This window comes from Anopheles gambiae, chromosome 2, assembly GCF_943734735.2.
Source record: "Anopheles gambiae chromosome 2, idAnoGambNW_F1_1, whole genome shotgun sequence".
NCBI classification, from domain to species: Eukaryota; Metazoa; Arthropoda; class Insecta; order Diptera; family Culicidae; genus Anopheles; species Anopheles gambiae.
In genome coordinates, this window is record NC_064601.1 from 87,220,333 (window position 1) to 87,245,576 (window position 25,244).

Consider the following 25,244-nt stretch of genomic DNA (forward strand, 5'->3'; position numbering starts at 1 on the left):
GATTTTTATACCGGAGCCCCCGGAAGAGAAATGTCAAGTCGAGAAATGTCATTTTGCTCTGAACAACTTCACCTTGTCATTTATAACACCTTGGATTCGAGTACCTGTTCAAAAAATGGCAAAACAAGGTGTTGTTTATGTTTATCCCAAGGTGCATTAAAAAGATCTGGCTGTGGAGTCTAGAATCAAAGTGTATGTAGTCCAGGTGGTCTCATAGCATGTTTTTATAACCAAATTTGAATAACACTTTTTGACAAGATGGGTGAAAACTTTTGCGCAAACAAGCTTTCTGGAGGCTTGACGAATACATAAACACTCTTAAAATATTCATTCAGAAACAGAAGCGATAAAAATCAGCCTTCTAAATACATACACCATGGGATAAGCTCACCAGTATATTATATTCACTTGGATAGCTGCACGAAAACTGCTATACAATGCAAACAGCTGACACGTTGAAATTTCAGCCTACCAACTTAAAACGGAAAGGACCCTAGAATCTGATTTCGGAACTAGTGATGTGCTCTATCAAGCGCACCCACCGCTTCGATCCGACTCCAAATATTGGTATCCAGACTCCGACTCCGGCAAAATGGGAACCTCTGGTTGCGCCTGGAATTGGAGGCGTCCGTAGTCGTCCGGGTCTGTGTCGATCGGAGTCATCTGGAGTCGTCCGGAGTTGACGGAAGTCGTCAGGAGTTGAAGTCGTTCGGAGTCGTCCAGAGTCGTTCGGAGTCAATCGGAGCCGTCCAGAGCCATGTGCTTGTCTTCTTCTTCTTCTTTGGCTCAACAACCGATGTCGGTCAAGGCCTGCCGCCAAACGCCAAACATTATGCAATTAATTTAAAATATTAGTCTCATTGAATTAACATTCAAAATTGAGTAATTAATGTATTAAATTGAAGTGATTCTTTTGTTGTTGTTTTAATATCTTTATTGATACTTTCCAAAGTATGGCACTCTAAATTTTCATTACTGTATCGCAAATGACAAGCGATGAGTTACGACAGCACTTAAAGACGATTGGAGCTATCTTTCCTGGTTTGATGGCTGATGGGTCCATGACTGGATGATTATTGTTCCTTAGTATTAAAATGAAGGACTTGCACACTTTCTTATTCCAAAAACAAAAGCCACCACTATCCTACTAACCCTCGAGCATATCCCTCAAAGACCATCTCATCGCGGACGAAACACTACCTGGTACGGTTTGGGCGACAGCGTTATGCCTGGCCGCAACACAATCGACGGTTCCATCTCACGATTACCACCTTCCGGTTTAAGTAGTTCAAACTTTTGCATTACTCCGACGAAAAACGTAAACAAGCACGCCCTGGCCAGCACCTCACCCAAACAGCGCCGCTTACCGATGCCGAAAAACATTAACCGATCCGTGTGCAGATGGGGCTTGCCTGCTGTGTCCCGTTCACTTTCCAAGAACCGTTCCGGCCGGAACACCTCCGGATCGCCCCAATAGTCCCGGTCCATGTGCACCGTACGCAGACCGATCAGTACGGTCGTGTCCTTCGGCACCCGGTAGCCTCCGAGACTGCAGTCTGCTAGCGTACGGCGCGGTCCACTCACCGGCACAATGTGAAAGAAGCGCTGCACCTCGAGCAGAAAAGCGTCCGTGTACGGTAGCTGCGAGCGGTCGGTTTGCTGCGGCAGCTCGTCGGACCGCAGTGTGGTATCGATTTCTTGTCGCACGCGTGCCTGAATGTCCGGCCGAACGAGCATCATCATGAGCGCTAGGTCCAGTGTGGTGCTGGTCGTTTGGCCGCCGGCAATAAAGATGTCCAGTATGATCATCGTCAGCTGCAGATCGGTAAAGGTGGACTGCGGATCGTCCTGGCGATCGCGCATCTCCTTGATGTAGCCGTAGATCAGGTCGTCGTTTGCTTTATCCTCGCTAAAGTTTGCATGATGGGCGGCAATGGTCGGAGCAAAGAACTCGTTCAGTTCCAGGTTGAATCGTCGCAACAGATTGTACCCGCTCCATTCGGGCGCAATGAACCGCAGCCAGGGCAGCTGGCACAACACACCGCCCGACATGTCGAACGCTTTCGAGCGGTCCTGTAGCAGCCGGAGCAGGCGCTGGAGCCGATCGTCCTCGCGTGGTATGCGCGTCCCGGTCACGAATGTCCACAGCACGTTGATGACACTGATCGAGAGGATGCTGCCGGGCCAGATCGGTTGCTGATGGCGCTCGCGGATCACATCGATCAGCTCGTTCAGCTCGTTCTGGATCTGCACCTGCATCGGTTGCCGGCCGTACCCGACCTGCCGGAGGTGGCGCGTTACAAAGTTACGATGCTCCGCCCAGAACGCACCGTCTGTGCAGGTAACACCGAGTCTAAAAGATGAAATTTGGTGGAATTAGTTTGTAGACATCCCTTGAGTGCAACGAAACTTACCGTGTCCCCATCGTTCGCAAGCGAATGAAGAAGTTATCGGGCCGCCCGGTAAAGACATCGTTCCGGTGTACCTCGTTAACGGCGGGGTAGTTGAGCGCTACGACCACATACTCGCGGCCCAGCTTCAGGCCAATCACATCGCTGCGGTAGGTTTTGCCGAGCAGCTCGAACACCTTATGCTGTCCACCGTACTGACGGGCGAGCTTGCGTATGTACGGTGTGTTGCCGACTATGGGCAGCCATGGTGGACCTGGTGGAGAGAGCGTGAAAAGAACATGAACAATGAATATGGAACAATATTTTGCTGGGTTCAAATCAAAGATCCTGGCATACAGCGATAGCATATGGACAATTATTGGTTTAACACTCTCCAATGTCTAGGATCTTTGCTTACAGATAAACGAGGCGAAAACCTAACCCTTCAAATCCTGTCCTGCGTGCAGCAGACGTACGGATAGGTGCAGTTCTATTTGGAGAAACGTCCTATGCGGAAATGCCCGACCTAGATGGACTTAATCCAGTACCACGCAGCCTTGCTACGGGGGGACGTTTCGTTCTAGGGCTGAATCCATAACGGGCATGTGATTGAGTCTTACGAGTACGAGCCTTCGAATTTAAAGTCGTGCAAGATTTCGTCCATCACCGGATCAAAGGTGTACACCAGAATGCTGCCTGCCAGCCAGTCATGCTTCAGCTTGATAAATCAATTCACCTCAGAGAACCTATCGTAACGGAAGAAGCTGGGACTGTATCGTACCATTATATTATCGAGACGGGCCGGTCTCGTAGTACAGTCGTCAACTCGTACTACTTAACAACGTGCCCGTCATGGGTTCAAGCCCCAAATGGACCGTGCCGCCATACGTAGGACTGACCATCTTACTATGGGAGGAATCAATAAGTCACTGAAAGCCCAAATCCACAAGAAAGTGGTACAGAGGCAGGCCTTGATCGACAACGGTTGTTGAGCCAAAAGAAGAAGAAGTATCAGGACTCACGTCTCCATGTCCATGAACACTGTCCAAATTCTGGCTAAAGCCCTCTTATCTACGATTGAAGAGCAGATACTTAGCAGGGTGCGGAAGGACAATAGAGAAGCAAATACAACGACGAGTTGTACGAGTTGCTCGGCAATGATCTCACTGTCGTGCAGTGTATCAAGCTTGCCGGGGTCCGTTGGACTGGCCATAATATGCGCATAGAAACACAAGTTTAGATCGGAAGTGCGATTGGATTTTGATGGAAACAGACCATGATTATGAGTTTTAAAAGATATATATTCTTCTAATTAGGCGCATCAAGCGTTATTGGGCTAAGTTTGCCTTTTATCGCTATTGGATTTGACAATCAGGGACTCACTCCAGACACTTCTACAAATGAGGGGCACAGTGGATACTGGGTTTGACCCCATAACAGGTATGTTATGTTTCACGGTATCTGATTTGATGGATATTTATCACTGGGAAAAAATAGGGACATGTTCAAACGAAATCGAGGTTTATTCACTTGAGTAACAGCTTCACTCGCTTCGGGTTCTATTGTATTCTAGCACAGGCGTTTCCAGCAAATTTCTCCAGCAAAAGATAGCACCACAAGTAAGGGTTGGTTCCGTAGTATACAACTTACTTGTTGCTTGGTCTACAATTAAAGCTCTTTTAAATAACAAAAATGTCCAAAAAGCAATCAAACTAAGCCATATGTGAGCCAAAGAGAATTCAAATGATCTCGGGATGTCTTTCGAGGCAACAAAATCGTCCTATTGGGGACTAATCAAAATATGAAGATTGTTTGGATAGTATCGTAGCACCACAATACTCGATTCACGATTAACGAGATCTCACTGGCAAGCAATATCAATTGACTTTCAAATACGAGCACATGGCTTTAATGCAAAATAGTGTTGAAGAACTAAAGCAACAACATGGCTTTCCTGCATCACGAGCATACTGTTGCGCACGTTCTAATGCATCCCATTCCGTTCCGATCCGCTCCTTACCCACTGCTGTATCAGCTGTTTTCGGGACTGTTTTGTGAGCATGCAATCCTATACCCGCACGGTATGTGCGGTATGTGTTTGTGTTACGCTCTCCTTCTCACCCTTATCTATAAATAATTGAATGTGCAGACGCATACGACTCCGGAAGAGGAGGAGCAGCCACCACATGCTCGCACAAACGCAATCGCATTCGAGTTCCCTTTTCGTGCGTTGCTGGGAACGGGGGTCTCTGATAAGACAACGAAACTATTCTCACGCAATCGGCTCCCTCTTATCAATATTCGTCTCGGTTGCGACGGCTCGTGTGCGGCTCGTGTCTGACAAGCTGCCATCAACAGCACGCAGTGGTGATCGATTAGCGATTGTTGGTCTGCCGAGCCGTGTGCCTGCGATATGGCGGAAGTCAACCCGACCACGCGCTCACACGTTCCTGCTATCGAAGAGCGGCCCAATTGGCTTACCCGGCGGATAGTTGGCTGGTCGACGAAATTCATTGATGAGATAAGTGCACAACAGGGCCACAGTTAGGCTGAGAAGGATGGCGAACATTCTCTGTATCGGACCGCGCGGCACAGCTGATTTCGGTACGGCTTTAGACACGACGTTGCATAACGTTACGCCTGCGAGATCAGCCCACACGGATCCGGGTGCCGTTGACTATTAATTGATTCTAATGCACAACCGGGTGGCGACACACATACACACACACATCGATTACTGATTCCTTTGTTCACTCTAGTGAGATGTTTAAGGGGTTTCAATTGACGTTCTATGCTCTGTTGCACTGCACACTAGCACACGCGATCGTTTGGCGACGATCAATTCAACTTCCGGACGGTGTGTTGCAAAAGTTGACGCAATTCAGCCACTCAGTGGCTGCCTGTCTGTCACTGTTTCGGACTGCTTCACCAACGAACCGCACTTCCCGAGAGCACTTGACGGACTGACGGGCTGTAGGCCCGTCTGGCGAACTTCGGAAGCGAGCGGATCCGATCGGTTCGTGTTCGTTTGTTGCCTGCTGTCCGCACGGTGGGTTATGAGTGGGATCTTACCGCTACGGCATTTATTTATTTATTTAATCTTAAACCAATGGAATAAAGTACGGATGAGTGTTCTTACGGTAACTTAACTTTATTTATGTTAGATACATTTTACAGTAGTCTAGCTCTTATAGGCGGTCTTTAAAAGACTTTAGTGTCACATTGAAATCAAAAGGTTGATAGACTTCGTTTAATGACCTGTTTAAAGAAATAAAAGGGTCATCTGAGTCATAGTTTGTTCTACGGCAAGTAACGTTCACCATTTGATGCGCACATAATGGGGCTGTTGTTGGATCATGGATACCTAGTCGTAGGAGTAGGTTTTGGGCAATTCCTATTCCCCGTTAAGAGATCTGCGACGAACATTTGCTGCGCTATACGACACCTGTTTGTTACGGTTGGCTGGTCGATTGGCCACTGCGTCAGACGTACATTATGAAGGAAGAGTCTGTCCGAGATTTACTGAACGTCAAGACCTGGTATCATTCCAATCATTCCATTGATTCAGGGGAAATTTCCGTTATTTCTCGTACAGTGTCAAAAAGGCTCTTTTAAATATTTTTTTTTATCTCATAAGTAGACTATCACAACATTTTTTTTTATTTATTGTCTTGTTATAAATAAACAGTAGAAAGTCACAAAAATACTATGTAGAAGTCAACAATTTTGGATGAGTATATGTACTGTACAAATGTCCAATTCATCCCTCATAGTCCGGCAGAACCATCGCGCGACTTATCATATCAAGAGAGGACGGATTAGTCAGGGTTGTAGTGGATGGCTTGTTGAATTATGGGACAGCTGGAAATGTACAGCTCAATCTTCCAACAACGTTCGCTTTCTCGGCTGAAACACCACATGGTACGGTTTCGCCGATAGAGTGATTCCTGGCTTCAGCGTCAACGACGGTGCCATACTCGTGCCATCCTCCGACCCTTCGTCCGTCCCCACCAGACAGAACCGCTTCATCACACCCACGAAGAACGTAAACAGACACGAGCGTGCCAATGTTTCCCCCAAACATCGTCGCTTGCCCTGTCCAAACGGCAGCAGCCGTTCCGTGTTGACGATCTGCCGCTGCTCGTTCAGGAACCGTTCCGGTCGAAACACTTCCGGATCGCCCCAATGCTCCGGATCCATGTGCACGTTGCGCAGTCCCATCAGCACGGTCGTGTCCTTCGGTACTCGATACCCGCCCAGTGTACAGTCAGCGACTGCTCGTCTTGGTCCATTCACCGGAACGATGCTAAAGAACCGTTGGACCTCGAGCAGGAATGCCTCTACGTACGGCAACTTGAGACGATCGTCATAATGAGGGATGGCGTTGGGCTCCAGCTGACTATCAATCTCCCGATGCACCTTGTCCTGCACTTCCGGATGAACGATCATCATCATGAGCGCGAGATCAAGCGTGGCACTCGTCGTCTGTCCGCCGGCGATGAAGATATCCAGGATGATCATCGTCAGCTGCACCTCAGTGAAGTTGCTGCCATTGTTGGAGGTTCCTTCCCGGTCGCGCATTTCCTTGATGTACGCATAGATAAGATCGTCCACCGCCCTGTCCTCGGTAAAGTCTCCCTTATGCTCCTCGATCGTGGGATAGAAGAACTTGGTCAGCTGCTTGTTGAAACGACACACCAGATTGTAGCCGCTCCATTCCGGGGCGATGAAACGCAACCAGGGCAGCTGGTTCAAGGTTCCACCGGCCATGTCGAACACTTTCGAGCGTTCCTGCAGTAACTCGAGCAGTCGCTGCAATCGATCATCTTCTCGGGCCACTCGAGAGCCAGTCACGATCGTCCACAGCACGTTGATGACGCTAAGCGCGAGGATCGATCCTGGCCAGAGCGGTTGCTCCGCACGGGTGTCCAGCACGTCCAGCAGTTCGGTCAGCTCGGTTTGGATCTGTTCGTGCATCGCCTGCCGTCCGTAGCCCACCTGGCGGAGGTGTCGTGTGACGAAGCTGCGTTGCTCGTTCCAGAACGATCCATCTGTACAGGTGATGCCCAATCTGCGGAAGTACAGAGGATATCCTGTGTTAACTAACAGCCCAAACGCAATTTCAAACGATCAGTGCAACACACCTTGTTCCCAATGTACGCAACCGAATGAAGAAATTGTCCGGTCGACCCTGGAACGCTTCGTTGCACAGAATGTCCTTCACTTCATCGTATCCCAGACCCACCACCACACGCTCACGGCCCAGCTTCAAGCCTATCACGCTGCTCTGGTATGATTCCGACAGCTTATCGAACACGTTCGCCAACAGTCCGCCGTGCTGGGAGGCCATCCTGCGTATCAGTGGTGTATTGCCCACGATCGGCAACCATCTCGGACCTTGCGGGGGATAGATAGAATAATGAAGAGCTCCAAAAGGGGAATATAGCACAGACTCTCTTACCCGGAGGATAGTTTGCTGGACGCCATAGTTCCTTCACGAGAAATGCTACCAGCAAAATCAGCGCCAATGCAGCCAACGTTAGTGTGATCATTGTGAGGATCGTTCTGGATGCTCTTTCAAAGGACTAGCGTTGATTGTACAGGATGCACTTGATTTCTGATGTGAAGGTAAGGACCTGCGGGTGTTTAAATATAGACACCATCTTTGTTCTCAAACTGCAGTGCCGCTTGGGTTCGTGTACCGTTTGGGTTCGACGACCGTTTCGGAGGGTGATGCGTGCCGATCGCATCGTCACGCAATATGCTTCCTTGTTTAGAGCGTGTTAGTTTCAGTATTTGAGTGTCTACTTCTTAGTATCAGCACTTTGTAGCTGATCCTACTTAATTCTCAGCTCAAAACGACCGGCTTCTATTCGTTTTTGTGAATGAAAATGAACATTACATCACGAACCCATTCCAACTATTGAAAACGGTTCTTGATCTTGATCAGTTCTTTATGCGACCGTTGGCGTCTTTCTCGTCCACGCGAGATCTCACACTCACTCACCTTCTCACACACACCTATTGAAAGCCAAACAAGCTAAAAACGCCCGTTTGTTGTTTGTGTTGTTGCACACGTGAGTGATTTGTTTGTAGAACGCGGTGGCTCCAGCTTCTGTCGTGGCGTCCGGAACCTGGGTCAAGCTCTGTGATCCACTGCATCTACTCCAGTAGATCACCATCACCAGATGGTTTCCAAAATAGGAACAACCAAACAACGACGAAACCTGGCTGCCCAAAACAAAACTGAATGGGCACCAATGTTCCATGCTCCTTTGGACTTCATCCGTTGCAAGTGAGGCAGGCGCAAGATTGTAACCGATTGTTTAGATTAGGTAATGTTCGCGTAAAAATAGATTCCTTTTTCTTCCGTTTGAGCGAAAGGGGGAGTTGGGGTTCTTTATCGGAGTTTTCAGCTTCGTTCCAGGAGATTTACATGACAAAACGGTTGCGCTGATCATCCCATCCGGATGGGTGGACCGCCCGGATCCCGACTCTCGGGCGGTATAAAGCGCTCGGCATGGCCAGCATCTGGTCTCAGTCACGTGGTTCTTCCCGTTGGACCCGGTTGGTGTGTGTTGGAAAGGTCAGTTTAGTGTTAGGAACCGGGGGCCAGTACAAACCCCCATCATGTGGAACGGTGCACTGATCGTGATCGTGCTGTTGTCGCTGTTGTACTGCTGTTGGGATGCTCGGAAGCCGAAAAGATTCCCCCCAGGTGAGACTACATTACAGTGCTTCAGTATCCCAAATCCATTCATCTTTCTCTCCTTTAGGCCCCTACTGGCTCCCGTTCATCGGCAGTGGTTTGGTGATGCTGAAGCTTGTCCGATCCCTCCACTACTTCCATCTAATGTGGTCCAAACTCTGCCACCAGTACGGTCCAATCGTTGGAGTGCGCTTCGGTCAGGATCGTATCATCGTCGTGTCGGGCCGTGAAGCGATCCGTGCCATGTACGCGAAAGATCAGTTCGACGGCCGTCCCGATGGGTACTTTTTTCGCATGCGTTCGTTCGGCCAGCGGCTCGGCGTAGCGCTAACGGATGGTCCACACTGGGAGGTGCAGCGCAAGTTTGCCGTGCGCACGATGAAGCAGCTCGGCATGGGCCGGAACGACTTTGTGCGTGTGATCGAGCGGGAAGTGCAGGAGCTGGTGGAAAACTTCCACCGGCGGGCGGTGAAGGGAGAAACTTTCCCGATGAGTGGCTCGATGGATGTGGCGCTGCTGAACGTGCTGTGGGTTTTGCTGGCGGGGCAGAGGTTTGAGCTGGAGAATGAACGGTTGGGCTGGTTGGCGGATACCGTCCATCGGACCTTTCACGTGATCGATGTGTCGGGTGGAACGTTGAACCGGTTCCCTTGGCTGCGGTACGTTTGTCCGGAGAGCTCTGGGTATGGACCGATGTTACGGCTGCTTAAGCCACTTTGGGGATTTTTGAAGGTACGGTTGGATGTTATTTGCTTACAAAGTCTCCATCAGTTTATATTCTCTTTCTCTCCCTTTCTCTCTCTATTGGCAGGAAACGATCGAAACTATTCGAAAGAATCCACACTGTCCCAGTAGGCGCGATAGTCTCATCTCGGCCTTCCTGGTGGAGATGTCCCGAACCGAGCGTCACGAATCGTTTACCGAATCGCAGCTCGTCAGCCTTTGCTTGGATCTGTTTCAGGCCAGCGTTGAAACCATGAGCAGCGTGCTCGGGTTTGCCTTTCTGTACATGCTGCACCACCCAGACGTGATGCGGAAGGTACAGCAGGAGCTCGACACTGTCATTGGACCGGATCGGTTACCGACGGCTAACGATAGACCCTTGCTGCCATACACGGAGGCCGTCATCCTAGAGGTGGAACGCATAGCGACCGTCGTACCGGGCGGGCTTGTCCACCGAGCTATGGAGGAGGTGGAACTGTGCGGGTACCGGATACCGAAGGATGCCATCGTGATGCCACTGCTCTACTCGCTCCAGATGGATGCGGACTATTGGATCGATCCGGACGTGTTCCGGCCGGAACGGTTCCTCAGCGTGCAGGGTGACCGGGTGATGCAGCACGATCTGTTCATACCGTTCGGGGCGGGTCGGCGCCGCTGTCTTGGCGAGTCACTGGCCAAACCGGCCGTTTTTCTGTTCTTTAGCGCGATAATGCACCGGTTTGAAATTGCATGTGAAGGGAAGGAGCTGCCATCGCTGAACGCTGTCGATGGTATTACGTTGTCACCGGTACCGTACACACTGCGGCTGGCAGAACGGGTGTGTAGGTAGATAGTGTCTGTGTTTGTGTGTTTTGGCTACGTGGGAATTTAATTAAATGAATATGAAACTAAGTGCAGGTTACTGAGAATTATATTGTCTAACGCTGTAAAACGAATAAAAGCTTTTATAAAGCAAAGTATTTCGAAAATATCTCAATATTGTCGTATTTTGGTATCGTAATATCAATTGTTGCATTTAAACAAACGAAATTTATATTCAAGAAGACCTTTTTTAACCTTAAGCCACTAATAGGCTTGGAATTTGACTTGTTGGTGTATTCATACCAGAACCGTCAGTCCTACGTATAACGAGCACGGTCCATTAGAACTCATGACGGGCATGTTGTTGAGTCATGACGACTGCATTACGGAACCGGCCCAAATACGCTTACGTCCTAATCATTCAAGCTTTTCTCTTTGAACCTTCCAAACACCTTCACAAATAACGGATAATTTTCAAATCACGCTGCATGCTTCCCGCGCAACGAACCGACACGAACACGAAACGCCGAATACCGAATGTGCAAGATGTGTCAAGGTCAACAGAGCTCATATTGAGATGTGCCAGTCGGTGCAATCAAAAGTTCGTAGCAAAACAGGAATAAATGCTATTTAAAGTTGATTTTTTCTTGACAAAATGCACTATTACCATCTAATTTTGTATTTTCTTTAAGATTTGTAGCAATTAATCGAAATATAAAATTAATTCCAGATATTTGCTCAAACCACTACGCTGACTCTGTACACCTTGTGCAGGAGAAACGTCAAACTCACCCGGCTGGGTTTGTTGTGTTTTCGCACGCGAAGCTTGTTTTGTTGTTTACAATCGCATCCGATTTTCGTACTTTTTATTTTACACGATTTTAAACACCATTCCCGATGACCACCAGCAATGAGATTGATTTCGATAGGTAAGAAATGTAATGTTCCTTCCAGTGAATGTGTGTCTCACTATTTACTTACCATTTCAGCCCCTTCGTGAAGAAGGAACAGTGTTGCAAAATTTGTGGCGAAACCGAGGGGCCGATGGAATCGATCTTTTGCAAAGCGGACGACACTGCCATGCTGAACAAAATCTACAAATGCACCCGGGTGGAGGTAATTTGTTGGTATACAAAGAGAGAATGAATGTTTACTGAACTGCTCCACCAATCGTTCACAGGTGACACCGGTTTGTGGCTTGATTTCCCCGGTCTGTGAGCACTGCCATCGACGGATCGATGCGTTCGACGAGAATGCACCGCCAAAGGTGATAGAGTACGTGATCAAGACCGATCTGGACCCGGAACCGCTCGACTATGATCCACTGAATGTAGGCGACATGTCCGATCCGATGGGTGATGATGGTGAGTTTAAAGAGGGAATTGATTTCCTTTGAAATGAAATAATTTGTACACAATATTTTAGTCAAATCTGAAGATGATTCGGAAGAACCAGCTTGTATTTACGTGACGAAAATTGTCAAACGTAGAGGAAGGCGGAAAGCCAGTGACGAGCCAGTTCCAAGCAGAGCTGCACGACGGCCAGGTCGACCGAAACTAAAGGTTGAACCTAAGAAACCTCGAAAGAGTTCTAGTAGCTTACGCGAAGAAAAAACTTCCTTGGACGAGGGAAGCTCTTGCGAAAATGAAGCGGATCATTTGGGCGAACGACCGTCATCAGAAAAAGAGCGTTCCTCTTCCCAGGACGAGGACAATTCCAAATTCACCGATCTTGATTCAGATCTTGATGACGATGAAGCACTTGACCACGAGGAGGAGGAGGAGGAAGAATCTGCTCTGGATGAGGAAGTGGATGAGCACACCAACTCCGAGGAAGAGCCCCGCAAACGCGGACGTCCGAAACGTGCCGCCCGGGGCGCAACGTCGAAAAGCCCAAAGCAGTGCGAAGTGTGCGGCAAGCAGGTGAAGTACATGGCGGAACACATGCGGCAGCATCTGATCGAATCGCAGCATCCCTGCCCACACTGCGACCGGACGTTCGTGCAGGCCAACAATCTCCGCTACCACATACGGAAGCATCTCGGCGAGAAACCGTACGCGTGCAAGCAGTGCAAAAAGCGATTCTACTGCGAGGCACACCTCAAGTCGCATATGCGTGTGCACGGACCGCAGGGCCTGTTCCAGTGTACCGTCTGCTCGAAAAGCTTCAACCAGGAGTGCAACCTGAAGAAGCATTTGCGTGTGCACACGGGCGAAAAGCCGTACGTGTGTGATAAGTGCGGGAAGCGCTTCAACAGCACGTCCAATCTGCGCAACCATGCCCGGCTGCACACGGAGGAGCGGCCGCTGACGTGCGATCACTGTGCGAAAAGCTTCGTCGATGTGCATCATCTGCAGCGGCACATTCGCGTCCATACGGGTAAGTTATGGAAAGGAATTTATGGAATTGGTAGTAATAGTGGCTTTATTTTAGGTGAACGACCGTACATTTGTCACGTGTGCTTTCAAGCTTTCTACTGTCAGACCGGGCTGATGGAGCATCTGAAAACGCACATCGAGAAGAAAAACATTAAATTAGATTAAATTTGTTTTTTTTTTTATGAAAGCCCGGTGCCAATCATGCAATGATAAGCTTTGCTTTAAGCAGCCCTATTGCCTAGTTTGTTGGTGTGCAATTAAGTTTTAAAAAGTACGTTAATAAGAAATCAAAAATGTGATGGATTTCTTGTGGATATAGCAATTATCTTGTAGATTTTCAACAGAACCGGAAAGACTTGTCGTGTAGTGTAAAGCAAAACAGTGATGAAGTAGAATTTAGAGACAAACTTGCACTGCTGCTTCACACATTGAAGCAGGAAGCACATTGCGTGACGATGCGATCGGCACGCATCACCCTCCGAACGGTCATCGAACCCAAACGGTGCACGAACTGCATTTTGAGAACAAAGATGGTGTCTATATTTAAACACCCGCAGGTCCTTGCCTTCACATCAGAGCTCAAGTGCATCCTGAGCAAGCAACGCCAGTCCTTTGGAAGAGCATCCAGAACGATCCTCACAATGATCACACTTACGTTGGCAGCATTGGCGCTGATTTTGCTGGTAGCATTTCTCGTGAAGGAACTATGGCGTCCAGCAAACTATCCTCCGGGTAAGAGAGTCTGTGCTATATTCCCCTTTTGGAGCTATTTAATCTCTTCATTATTCTATCTATCCCCCGCAAGGTCCGAGATGGTTGCCGATCGTGGGGAATACACCACTGATACGCAGGATGGCCTCCCAGCACGGCGGACTGTTGGCGAACGTGTTCGATAAGCTGTCGGAATCGTACCAGAGCAGCGTGATAGGCTTGAAGCTGGGCCGTGAGCGTGTGGTGGTGGGTCTGGGATACGATGAAGTGAAGGACATTCTGTGCAACGAAGCGTTCCAGGGTCGGCCGGACAATTTCTTCATTCGGTTGCGTACATTGGGAACAAGGTGTGTTGCACTGATCGTTTGAAATTGCGTTTGGGCTGTTAGCTAACACAGGATATCCTCTGTACTTCCGCAGATTGGGCATCACCTGTACAGATGGATCGTTCTGGAACGAGCAACGCAGCTTCGTCACGCGACACCTCCGCCAGGTGGGCTACGGACGGCAGGCGATGCACGAACAGATCCAAACCGAGCTGACCGAACTGCTGGACGTGCTGGACACCCGTGCGGAGCAACCGCTCTGGCCAGGATCGATCCTCGCGCTCAGCGTCATCAACGTGCTGTGGACGATCGTGACTGGCTCTCGAGTGGCCCGAGAAGATGACCGTTTGCAGCGACTGCTCGAGTTACTGCAGGAACGCTCGAAAGTGTTCGACATGGCCGGTGGAACCTTAAACCAGCTGCCCTGGTTGCGTTTCATCGCCCCGGAATGGAGCGGCTACAATCTGGTACGTCGTTTCAACAAGCAGCTGACTGAGTTCTTCTATCCCACGATCGAGGAGCACAAAGGAGACTTTACCGAGGACAGGGCGGTGGACGATCTTATCTATGCGTACATCAAGGAAATGCGCGACCGGGAAGGAACCTCCAACAATGGCAGCAACTTCACCGAGGTGCAGCTGACGATGATCATCCTGGATATATTCATCGCCGGTGGACAGACGACGAGTGCCACGCTTGATCTCGCGCTCATGATGATGATCGTTCATCCGGAAGTGCAGGACAAGGTGCATCGGGAGATTGATAGTCAGCTGGAGCCCAACGCCATCCCTCATTATGACGATCAGCTGAAGTTGCCGTATGTTGAGGCATTCCTGCTGGAAGTCCAACGTTACTTTAGCATCGTTCCGGTGAATGGACCAAGACGAGCAGTCGTTGACTGTACACTGGGCGGGTATCGAGTACCAAAGGACACGACCGTGCTGATGGGACTGCGCAACGTGCACATGGATCCGGAGCATTGGGGCGATCCGGAAGTGTTTCGACCGGAACGGTTCCTGGACGAGCAGCGGCAGATCGTCAACACGGAACGGTTGCTGCCGTTTGGACAGGGCAAGCGACGGTGTCTGGGGGAAACGTTGGCACGCTCGTGTCTGTTTACGTTCTTCGTGGGTGTGATGAAGCGTTTCTGTCTGGTGGGGACGGACGAAGCGTCGGAGGATGGCACGAGTATGGCACCGTCGTTGACGCTGAAGCCAGGAATCACTCTATCGGCGAAACCGTACCATGTGGTGTTTCAGCCGAGAAGAAACCAGAAAGGACGTTTGCAAGAAGAGATTAAGGAAAGGATAAATTATGCACAATAATTTTAAATTTATAATAAAATGTATAAAAGCAAATTAATGCGAAATGCGAAATCTTGTACTACTACCAGCACCGACCAATAGATGGCGCGCACCGCAGAGCAAGCGCATTCAAAATTCAAACAAATCCGCAAGACATTCATCCGTCATGTTTAAAGGAAAAAAATACATCCAAAGTACGATTAAATGTATAAATATTATTTTAAAAAAATAGATTGGTGTTTTCAACATAATGCAAAATCTTCATTAACACAAAACTACTCAACAACGACCCTTTCTTTGTTTTTCATCTTTATTACCTCCTCTTGTCTGGTTTTGTTTGTATTTTAAATACATGAATTAAAAATAAGTATTTTGATGGTATCTCCAGTTGTTCGTGTTGTTATGTTTGTTTGTTTGTTTTTTATGTTTGTTTGTTTGTGTGTTTGCTGTTGTTCTCTTCCCTTTCCCTTTCGGGCTTCGAAACGATAAATTAAACCATGGAAGCCAAAACTTCTTCTTCTATCGCCTTTCCTTTTCCTAGCCAGGTTGAGAATAGTGCACAAAAGAAGAAGGAATGACTTCTCGCTTTTCACTGATGACCCTCCGCCGGTTTGCATATGTTTTGTATCATGTTCACGTAGACCCTTTTCTTAACAACTATATGTATATATATATATTTCATCTTCACATGATTTCTACATCTCTGGTTTGTTTTTTTTTTTTGTTACACTATATTAATACATGTATATATATATACTCTGCCAATATTACCACCAAAAACTTAACAGTTACAGCTTCTTCTTAAGATCGATAAAACGAAGTGAAGAAAACACAAAACAGAAGATATACAGCAGTAGAGAAACAATGTACAATGTGTGTGTGTTTGTTTTAGTGTGTATCTCGTTTGACGGTGTGACCGTTCACTGTGTACGGCGGCCAAGCGGTTTCTTCTTCTTTTTAAAAGCATCATCACACTATTTCTTAACAACCCGGCGATTACAACCCCAACCACCTCGAGCACTGCAACCGTATCGATCGTACTGACACACACACTATATTGATCCAGCTTTGCGTGATTCTTTCGATACAGAAACAACACTTACTCTTAAGCCATTCCTCCATTTCCGACCCCTTTTCGTCTATCGATGATGTACTTTTTGAAAGTAATTGGTAATCATGTTTCATGTGTTTGTTCCGCTCCCCAGTACCCCCCCCCCCCTCCTTCGCTTAACTACAGCTCGGATTTGCGACGGATTTGCTGCTGTCCTACACATACATATATATATAAAGTTTCCTTAGAGGAAGTACAGTTTCCTACACTTTGTTTTCTCCTCTCCCTCTGTTTGTTTCTTTTTGTTATAACATTCGACATATTTTCGGGAGATTCCCGTTTCTTTTCTTTTTTTCTTCTTCGTTTTGCTCACTTAAGTAAGTTTCTGTATAGTTTTGTAAATTGTTTTTGTGTTTTTTAATATATATTCTGTAGTTTTGTGTGTTTTTATCATGCATGCATTCGATGCTCATGATGTTCGGGTTTCTTTCTCTTTTCTCGTTTGTTGTTTTTCACTTTTCCAGCAAAAAAAAAACAATAAAGCTATTTTATTATCCTTCTTTCACTTTCGTTTCTTCACTTTTCTCTTTCTCTTTCCTCTCTTTCCTAATTCTAAACCAAAGGTACATTCGTGCAACGATTATTTCCCCCTTCTCTTGCTCCATATCCCATTCCCCCATCCAGTTCCCACAGCCCCTTCCCCTGTCCCCCTCCCCTCCTCCCTTCCCGCTTAACGAAGGTTGTTCTTTTGTTTTTTGTTGTAGTTTTTTTTGTGTTTCATTTTTATTATTAATTATTACACGATTATTATTACTAACGACTTTATTACAAAATATAAAACAAGTATAAGGGTAGCGGCGGCGAAGACGAAAATTAATGCTTTAAAACAAAACCCAAACGCTATTTTAAGTAGGTGTAGGTGTGTTAAGGAAAATGGAAAAAAAGGGTAACAGATTGAAAAAAAGAAGGGAGAAAGTAGAGGAAAATTGTAAAGTAGAGCAGTACAGGTAGAGAATGGAGTGAACAGTGGAACGAGGTAAGAAAATGAGAAAGAAAAGTATAGTAGAATAGATTAGTGTACTAAACTTATGCGTATAAACGGCTTAAACTTCTAGCTTCTAGAAAGAAAATGTATAAAGAAAGATGGAAAAAGTAGATAAAACAAAACAATAATCGTAAACTACAAAGACAGAAGAAACTCTTCTGAAAACACATCAAGGTAAGGTACCCAATTTTTTTGTTTGTTTGTTTGTTTCACTTTTTCTCTCTTTTCTCTCTCACTTCGCTCTCTCACATTTTTCATATCTTCTTATTTTTTTGTCTTCTCACGCGTGACTGTTTTGCTTCTTTTTTTTGTAATATCGCATTTTCTTTTTGCTTCATTTTGCTTTAGCCTTTGTTTTTTTCTTCTTCTCTTTGTGATGTAGTGTGTGGTTGCACGTTTTCTTTACACTTACACTTATTTTATACACATTACACACGTTTTTCGCACATCTTTTTCGTTTCGTTTTTTCCTCCCCAACTGTGGTTGCGTATTTGTTGTTGTGTGTGTGTGTTTTTTGCGCTACGGTTTTGCACAGCTAGTTTTTGCGTTACTTTTGCGTTATGCGGGTATGTGTGCGGAGTTCTTGTGAGCTCGGGAAACCAGAAAGTTTGTGGTGGTTTTGTGGTGCAGCAGTGTTTTTGTGTTTAAATTTTGACCTCCCCCCCCCCCCTAGCCTATTTCACACTACGCGTGCCCAAAACGAGAGAGCAACGAATGATCCAAGATAGAAAATGGTCCGCCGCCTTCAAGCGAGCATTAGATCAGAGAGGAAGAGATTGATTCGAGATGCCAACGGAGCGACAAGGAAAAGAAAAGAGGAAAAATGACACTAAAACAGTGGATACAGTTTTTTTTCCTTTCCATTCCCTCGTTTGCTTTTCTACGTCCTAATAGTGTCGTCCTACTACTGCCTAATAATATATCACTGTGGCAAATTATGATTTTCAATCTAATAATATTTCCACGGTTTTGTTTGTTTGTTTGTGTGTGTGTGTTTTTTTACCTCTTTACGTTTAGCTTCTTCGCTTTGTTTTCTTTGTTTTCTTCTTTTTGCACACCTAACGATCACGATCGCATTCGCTGTTTCGCTGTACTGATACTGGCTGGCGGCTGCTGGAATGTTTTTTTTTCAAGCAAAATTGGTTTGTTTTTTTTCTTCCTCTTCTTTTTCTTCTTCTTCTTTTTCTTCTTCTTCTTCTTCTTCTTCTTCTTCTTCTTATTCTTCTTCTTCTTCTTCTTCTTCTTCTTATTTTTCTTCTTCTTTTTCTTCTTCTTCATCTTCTTCGACTAAACAACTAGCTACGTATGTTTTTACCGGCTTTTTTTCCTATCCTTTTAACCTTACATCGCTGTCCTGCGGCTCTGCTTTCTTCACACACACTAACACGCCTCTCCTGTCGAGTTGGGGGAGTGATCATTGCTACCCGTGCCTCGTGTAAATGGGATCATTTATATTCTTTGTGTGTGTGTGGATTAAGAAGGAGAAATAAATGATAAAAAGCAATCAATTATGCCAATTAACTCCTAAACAATATCTGTTTGTTTCTTTGCCTAAAATTTTCTTTTAGCAGCTGTTTTGTTTGAGTTTTTATATTTGTTTTTCCATTCATATTTGTTGTTATTTTGCCGATTAATTTGTTTGCTTTTACCAAACTGCTAAACAGTACATATCCAAACCAATTTAACTTACTTTCAAATGTGTGTTGCTTGTAGTTATTTCTTTGTTTCCTTTTTCTATCTAAAATATTTATATGTGCTGCTTTTTCCATTAAGCGCACTATTTATAATGTATTGTTTTTATGTTCTTTTTATCTTTTTGTTCATATGAAGCGAGGATACGTTTTTGACTACTACATTTTCCATCGGTTTTGTGTGTGTGTGTGTGTTTGTGGTTCTGTGTGTTTTTCGCACACTCTTTCCTATCTTCTTCCTTTATCTATTCCACATCCACTACACTAATGACAGGTAACAGACACGCACACAAACACACGAGAAGAGATTTTGTGTTTTTTTTTGTTTTTGGTCACCCTAGCTAGATGGTTCCCTCCGTTACGGGCAAACCAGCACCAAATCATATGTACAAGGTACGAGAGATAATCCTACGCAAAACGACGACTCACTACTTCAAATACAACGCATGCCCCCCTCCCACGGAACACTACTCGGAACTTTCACTTCTACTACACACCTCCATCGATCCTTTCCACTTCGCTTCAACAAACACGTTTGTACTTTGAAAAGGCATTTCATTTTAGTTCATGTGTTGTTTCTGTAGCTTTCTATGTGTGTATTATGTGTGTCTGTGTGTGAATGAGCAGGACCATGCCGCTAACAATCCTGTTTTTTGATTGGGATAGGCTAAAAGGGGACAAAAAGTTTACATCGAAAAATATATCGTTTTGTTTCTAAGCATTCCTCCTGCTGGGAGCGGCAAAAGTCCTGCAAAGAGGGGGTTTGTGGAGGGGTGGATTCTAATCTTCTACCACTTTCGGTTCCTTCTTCTGCTTCTTGCTGCTGTGTTCTAGCTCCCTTCTCCGAATGCTACTAAAAGCTAACACACATCGTTCAAGGCGTTTCTACAGTGTTTTGGTTTGCTTCTATTTCTCCATCCGTGTTTCAGGAGTTAGTTACTTTAGCAACTGTTTGTTTTTGTTCTTTTCCCTATCCTTTTCTGTATTTGTATGTATGTATGGTTTGTTTTGGTAACGTTGTGTTTATGTGTGTGTTTGTTGTTTTGTTTTACTTTTTAACCCCCCCTTTTCATAAAGCTTTACGACCACGCTTGTACAGCTACATATTAATCACATACACACCACACTAATACACGAACAGTGCGTAACTTTGTAAAGAGTGATGCATATATTCGGAACACATTCGATACTCGATTTCATTACTTGGTTTTCATTGTTTAACGATTTATCCGCTATCGCAAGCAACACACATTTGAAAGGTCGGATTTGGAGAGGAAGGCGTGAAGAAAAAGGAGCAGAAATAAAAGGAAATGTCTTAAAAGGGTACAGAATAAAATGAAAGAAAATGAAAAGTAGATGAAAAATGTGAAAAATAATAGAACAGACAATAAAAGAGCAGAAAAGAGGTGGAAGAACCACAGAGAAGAAAATATATTGTTGCAAAAAGGTACATACTCAATGAGAATAAAATTCGACAGCGTGAAACTGGTAACCGTTCGATTAGTGAACAGAGATTCAAAAGAATAAGAAATTGTAAAATAAATAGCCAACACCAACAACAGAGGAAGGTAAGATAAAGAAAAAAGTTTAAAGCAACGAAAAATAACAGAAAAAACATGAATAGAGCACAGGAAAAGACAAAAACAAGAAACGAAGAAAGGAAAGAAAGCATAAAAGCAAGAGGGAACGGAAATAAATAAAAAAAGAAACAGTTTAACAATAGCAAGATAATATATATTATTGAACCATATCTAAAAAAGACGCCCCACACATCATGAGACAAGCGCTGTATGAGTGCAGGAAACAGAGCAGGAGTAGTAGTAGTAGTAGTAGTAGAAGTAGTAGTAAAAGTAGTAGATCAGATAGCAAAACAGAAAATAGAACATAGAACAGAACACAAGAGCAAGAAAGAAAGGAAGAAGAAGAAGAACATAAATGGCAACATTTGACCGCGTTGTCACCCCTTTAAAGCCAGGAACAGGAGATGGAATGTAAAGAATGCCCTTAAACACAATACGTACACGCTACTATTTACAATGTAAAGAGAAAATTTGTTTGCTGTACCGCTGGTTTTCTGTTTTTCCCCTCTTTTGTGTCCTTTTCTTCTTATCTTTTCCCGGCTACGCTATTTTTTCTTCTTTTCTACGTTGTGTCGCGAGTTTGGCATGCATCTCTTTCTCTTTTTCTCTCTCTCTAACGCCCGTTTATCTTGCTAACTCCTGAAAGATTTCTCTTTTTGTTTTTTTCTCTTCTTGGATCATTCGCCGCTGCGTTTGTGGTTTTTACTTTAACATTTCTTAAATTTTTCAATTCACGCTTTTCATTTTTAGTTACAGTTGGCTTATTTTGCTGTGTAAATAGACGGATTCATTCGGCTTTTTTTGTTTGTTTTTTTTGTAGGTATTTTCTGCTGTTCTGCTGCTGCTTGTTGCGCAGTTTTACTGATACTACTTGTGTGAGTTGCTGTTTGTGATGCACGTCGAAAGCGGTTTTAAAATCTGTGCTATTGCGCAATAATGGGTTTTTAGGATTATTTTTGCGGGAGGGTATTATTACACTATTACTTGCACTTTACATTTTACATTGTGTTTTGTTTGTTTTTTGTTTTCTTACGTTTGTTTTGTAGATAATATTCGGTAACATTCTGTTGCTGACTAATCAGGTTTTGAGAGTTTTATATATTTATAAATAGTACATCGGTTAGTTCTATTTTTGTTTGTCTCTTAAATGTTGGATTTTTCGCTTTTCTTCACTCGTGGAGACTAGGAAGAAATAAAAGTTAATATCAACAGTTTCTCTCTCTGTTTCATGGGGATGTTTGTTTGCTTTTTTTTGTTTTTGCACATTACGGTAAGTTGGGTGTACACATTATTTTCATAACAGTTAGAACAGTGGTTTTATATACTTTATGCATTGTTTGTTTGTTTGCAGTATGCGTGTGTGGTGTGTGGTTTTAGATATTATATCAGTTTGTAACAGCAACGATGGTGTAGTATAGGCATTTATAAATGGTTATCTATTTCTCTGTGTGTGTTTTTTTTTGTATTAAAGTTTCCGTTACTGTACTGCACTGCCAGTGTTTGTTGAAACCGTTCCCATTTACGGCCCATTGTATGCTGCGTGAAAAGGGGGGAAATTTCCAAAGCAAAAACTCGGTCATACCGGTTGATCACCAGGCACCAATGATGATAAAACATGAAACACAATCACAAGCGCAATAACAGGGAGAGGAAAAGAAATAACACTCTCTCTCCGAGACACACAAAGCCAAAGGCAGGATGCTGCAGCGCCTGTTGCACTGCAAATTGCACTACACAAAAACGCATCACGCTTCCCCAGTAGCTCCCCACTTCGGTGGTGGGTGGTTTAAAACCCTCTTCGAAAAAAGAAAGAAAAAAAGATAAACCGAAAACTGTTAACCGAACCGGCAAAGCATGAAACGGACTGTTGCTGTCTACTAAACCCCGCTTCTTATTAAACCTTGCCTCGCTTACTAATTCTGCGTATTTTTTTCCTTATCTACTTTCTTGCTTGTTTTTTTGTTGTTTTGTTTTGTAATGTAATCATGATTTTTGCTTTAACATTTAGTGAACACTTAGTTTTAGATCCTTTGTTTCCTTTTTTATGTGTGTGTGTTGTTTTGTTGTTGCTGTATGCGTATTTATGTGTGTTGTGTTTTTCTTTTCTTCCTACTCACCCTCTCTTCGGCTTCTTCGTTTTTAGTACAGCTACACTATTAGTTTCTATCACTACTAAAAACCTCCCAACATTCCCTTCACACGCACACACACACACACTCGCTTTCTCTTCTTTTCTAGATCACTATTAACACACGTGCGTGTGCGCACTTAGTACTTAGTATTTTTTAGCAAAGTGGTTGCCTTTCCTATCCTCCCGGATTTCTCTCTCTCTCTCTCTCTCTCTCTCTCTATCTCTCTCTCTCTCTCTCTCTCTCTCTCTCTCTCTCTCTCTCTCTCTCTCTCTCTCTCTCTCTCTCTCTCTCTCTCTCTCTCTTTTCCATTTTCTTTTGCATCTGCTGTTTGTAGTGGGTAAGTGTGTTAAAACATAAACAAAATTTACAATCCTTTTCCCACCACACTACGCATGCATTTTTAAACATACTGTAGGTGTGTGTGTGTTTTTTCTTAGCTTCTTCTCAAACTTATATATAACAAACTGTACATATATTTATCCTCGCGCAACTTTAAACGATCTTTTCTTTTGCATTTGTTTTGTTTGCGTAAAAAACGTAGTGATTTCACGTGCACAAATGCACACGTACACACAGAACACACACACACACACGGAGCACGCGGGTGCGCCAAGAGGGTGGCTATATGGAGCCTCCCCCCATTGAAGAGGGATGTGTGGTTTGTAATTTAGCGTCCTAATGGCAAATCGTCCTCAACATCTTTCTCCCATTCCAATTTGCGTTACAAGATTTAAAATAATTTCCACTCTCCCGATGGAGATAACCATCTTTCTCTCTCTCTCTTTCTTCCTATCTAACCTCTATACATATCACCGATTCGATTCCCTTCCTGGCTACACAGCTGCTACTTGCACTGCACGATCGTTACAGTGGGGCACACGCTTAAATGAATGGCCACCGGTGAAGAGACGGCACAAAGCTACTCTTCCGATGCAGTGTTTAACAATCTACATCCTGGATGGCCTGGGCCTTCACTGCTACCGTTTACTTTTGCTGCCCATGCTGCTCCGTTCACGTGCACTCGCCCGTTGCCAAACACACAATAAATAGAGAATAAAACATTTCTGGTAGTTTTCGCTGAGATGCAATTGGTAACGACATGTAAATGTGTGTGTGTGTGTGAATTTGTTGGTTTCCTCTATTGAGTGTATGTGTGTGTGTGTGTGTGTGCGTCACATAATGTATTCTAGAGTTAGGCGGTTTGTTCATTTTCTTTTGAAAGGACCTTCTACACTCATTGCACAAATTCATTCCGATTCTTCCCGATGCTCGTAATTACATTAAATCACCATCATTTCTACAATTTGTTTCATCACACCTGGTAGCCGTTTTTTTTAGTGTACGTTCGTCAAGGTTTGGGGGTTTTCTTTTCTTTTTTGTCACATACACGCGCACGATCACCTACAAACACACACACATACACTCTATAACGATCCTTGACCGTTCGGGTGCTGTATTCTATCGCTTTCTATTCCCTAGCTACTACAAACACTACTAACCCCTAATACCACGTTTACTTAAGAGAAGAAAAAAAACGAACTAAAAGATATTTAAAAAAAAAACAATAAACAAATAGCAAAATTTGTTTCGCGACGATTCGTGTCCGTGTGTGTGTGCTTAAAGAGCCTTAAAGATCGATAACGTTAAACCTTAATTAACGATAGTAACGAGGATGGTGGATAAGTGAAGTAACATACGAGACACACATACACACACACACACGCTAAAGGGAAGGGCCCTTGCAAAAGCGTTCCTCATTCCCTCCATTCCGGAGTTTTAAGTCTAGCGAGCGGAAACAACTGAGCTTAAGTATACACACAAATACACCACACATCCTCTTCCTCAAGTGACCTCTTTTTTGTGGAGATTAAAACAAAAAAACATCCTGGACGTGATTGCACGAGTGAGTGTGTGTGTGTGTGATTGTTTGTGCGTGCGTGTGTAGATGTGCACGTGCGCTTACGTGCGTCTCTCGATGTTGCCTGTTGGTGATTTGGGGTGGATTGAAATGGACAGCAAGAAGCAAGCATCAGCTCCACTATTGAATTGGTTCTTTCGGTCACTCGCGCTGTTCATTCCTCCGCCTCAGCTGCACGCGTTACACGACGATAACCACCGACCGGATGCTGGTGGTGGTGGTGGTGGTGATGCTGCACCGGTGGCAGTGCGGCCGATGGTGGTGCTGGTGGTTGTGGTGGATTCGGTTCAACCGGCCAGCTTCATTTCCGCTTAGCATGCAGCATCTCCATCAGCAGCGTTTGGGAGGGTGCACTGCCGGCACAGTGCTTGATGTACAGATGCTCCTCGCCCCGTGCTGCCATTCCGTGGATCTCCGGAATAATACTGAGCAACTTACTGAACTTGTCCTGGAAATGGAGTAAATGGAGAGCAATCGTTAGTATC

At 45.0% G+C, this 25,244-nt stretch overlaps 5 protein-coding genes across 16 annotated transcripts in view; 2 read left to right on the top strand and 3 right to left on the bottom strand.

Moving 5' to 3' along the window:
• Positions 1–911: 911 nt before the first annotated feature.
• Positions 912–5,373, bottom strand: LOC1276340 (probable cytochrome P450 305a1). Its single transcript, XM_315675.5, has 3 exons — positions 4,872–5,373; positions 2,415–2,664; positions 912–2,353 (listed from the first exon to the last, which is right to left on the bottom strand). The coding sequence occupies exons 1-3, from the start codon at positions 4,957–4,959 to the stop codon at positions 1,180–1,182; spliced, it is 1,512 nt and encodes a 503-aa protein (XP_315675.4). The 5' UTR covers positions 4,960–5,373; the 3' UTR covers positions 912–1,179.
• Positions 5,374–6,251: 878 nt separating this feature from the next.
• On the bottom strand, positions 6,252–8,018 carry LOC3290015 (probable cytochrome P450 305a1). Its single transcript, XM_556304.3, has 3 exons — positions 7,852–8,018; positions 7,535–7,787; positions 6,252–7,461 (listed from the first exon to the last, which is right to left on the bottom strand). Exons 1-3 carry the CDS (start codon positions 7,940–7,942, stop codon positions 6,267–6,269), a joined length of 1,539 nt encoding a protein of 512 aa, XP_556304.3. The 5' UTR covers positions 7,943–8,018; the 3' UTR covers positions 6,252–6,266.
• Positions 8,019–8,907: 889 nt separating this feature from the next.
• LOC4397850 (uncharacterized) lies at positions 8,908–15,396 on the top strand. The gene is made up of 9 exons (XM_061640521.1): positions 8,908–9,108; positions 9,167–9,831; positions 9,911–10,647; positions 11,613–11,739; positions 11,804–11,987; positions 12,364–13,002; positions 13,302–13,733; positions 13,807–14,059; positions 14,133–15,396. Exons 1-9 carry the CDS (start codon positions 9,021–9,023, stop codon positions 15,361–15,363), a joined length of 4,356 nt encoding a protein of 1,451 aa, XP_061496505.1. The 5' UTR covers positions 8,908–9,020; the 3' UTR covers positions 15,364–15,396.
• LOC1276342 (zinc finger protein 37) lies at positions 11,392–13,496 on the top strand. Its single transcript, XM_061641454.1, has 5 exons — positions 11,392–11,552; positions 11,613–11,739; positions 11,804–11,987; positions 12,049–13,002; positions 13,057–13,496. Exons 1-5 carry the CDS (start codon positions 11,521–11,523, stop codon positions 13,164–13,166), a joined length of 1,407 nt encoding a protein of 468 aa, XP_061497438.1. The 5' UTR covers positions 11,392–11,520; the 3' UTR covers positions 13,167–13,496.
• A 1,399-nt stretch (positions 15,397–16,795) lies between the features above and the next one.
• Positions 16,796–25,244, bottom strand: part of LOC1276344 (nuclear hormone receptor FTZ-F1) — a 124,994-nt gene continuing 116,545 nt past the window's right edge. For all 12 annotated transcript variants that reach the window (XM_061641447.1, XM_061641440.1, XM_061641443.1 and 9 more), the window contains one exon: positions 16,796–25,207. In XM_061641447.1, coding sequence (XP_061497431.1) covers positions 25,061–25,207 — 147 coding nt within the window. In that variant the 3' untranslated portion in view covers positions 16,796–25,060. The remainder of the gene's footprint in view (positions 25,208–25,244) is intronic.

Bases quoted from the DNA above. Each gene is read 5' to 3' on its own strand.
- LOC1276340 (XM_315675.5), bottom strand. From the start codon at position 4,959: ATGTTCGCCATCCTTCTCAGCCTAACTGTGGCCCTGTTGTGCACTTAT. The intron at 2,665-4,871 runs GTAAGCCAATTG...TCTCTCCACCAG, and splicing joins ACCAGCCAACTATCCGCCGG to GTCCACCATGGCTGCCCATA. The intron at 2,354-2,414 runs GTAAGTTTCGTT...TTCATCTTTTAG, and splicing joins TTGCGAACGATGGGGACACG to ACTCGGTGTTACCTGCACAG.
- LOC4397850 (XM_061640521.1), top strand. From the start codon at position 9,021: ATGTGGAACGGTGCACTGATCGTGATCGTGCTGTTGTCGCTGTTGTAC. The intron at 13,734-13,806 runs GTAAGAGAGTCT...ATCCCCCGCAAG, and splicing joins TCCAGCAAACTATCCTCCGG to GTCCGAGATGGTTGCCGATC. The intron at 14,060-14,132 runs GTGTGTTGCACT...GTACTTCCGCAG, and splicing joins TTGCGTACATTGGGAACAAG to ATTGGGCATCACCTGTACAG.
- LOC3290015 (XM_556304.3), bottom strand. From the start codon at position 7,942: ATGATCACACTAACGTTGGCTGCATTGGCGCTGATTTTGCTGGTAGCA. The intron at 7,788-7,851 runs GTAAGAGAGTCT...ATCCCCCGCAAG, and splicing joins TCCAGCAAACTATCCTCCGG to GTCCGAGATGGTTGCCGATC. The intron at 7,462-7,534 runs GTGTGTTGCACT...GTACTTCCGCAG, and splicing joins TTGCGTACATTGGGAACAAG to ATTGGGCATCACCTGTACAG.
- LOC1276342 (XM_061641454.1), top strand. From the start codon at position 11,521: ATGACCACCAGCAATGAGATTGATTTCGATAG. The intron at 11,988-12,048 runs GTGAGTTTAAAG...ACAATATTTTAG, and splicing joins CGATCCGATGGGTGATGATG to TCAAATCTGAAGATGATTCG. The intron at 13,003-13,056 runs GTAAGTTATGGA...GCTTTATTTTAG, and splicing joins GCACATTCGCGTCCATACGG to GTGAACGACCGTACATTTGT.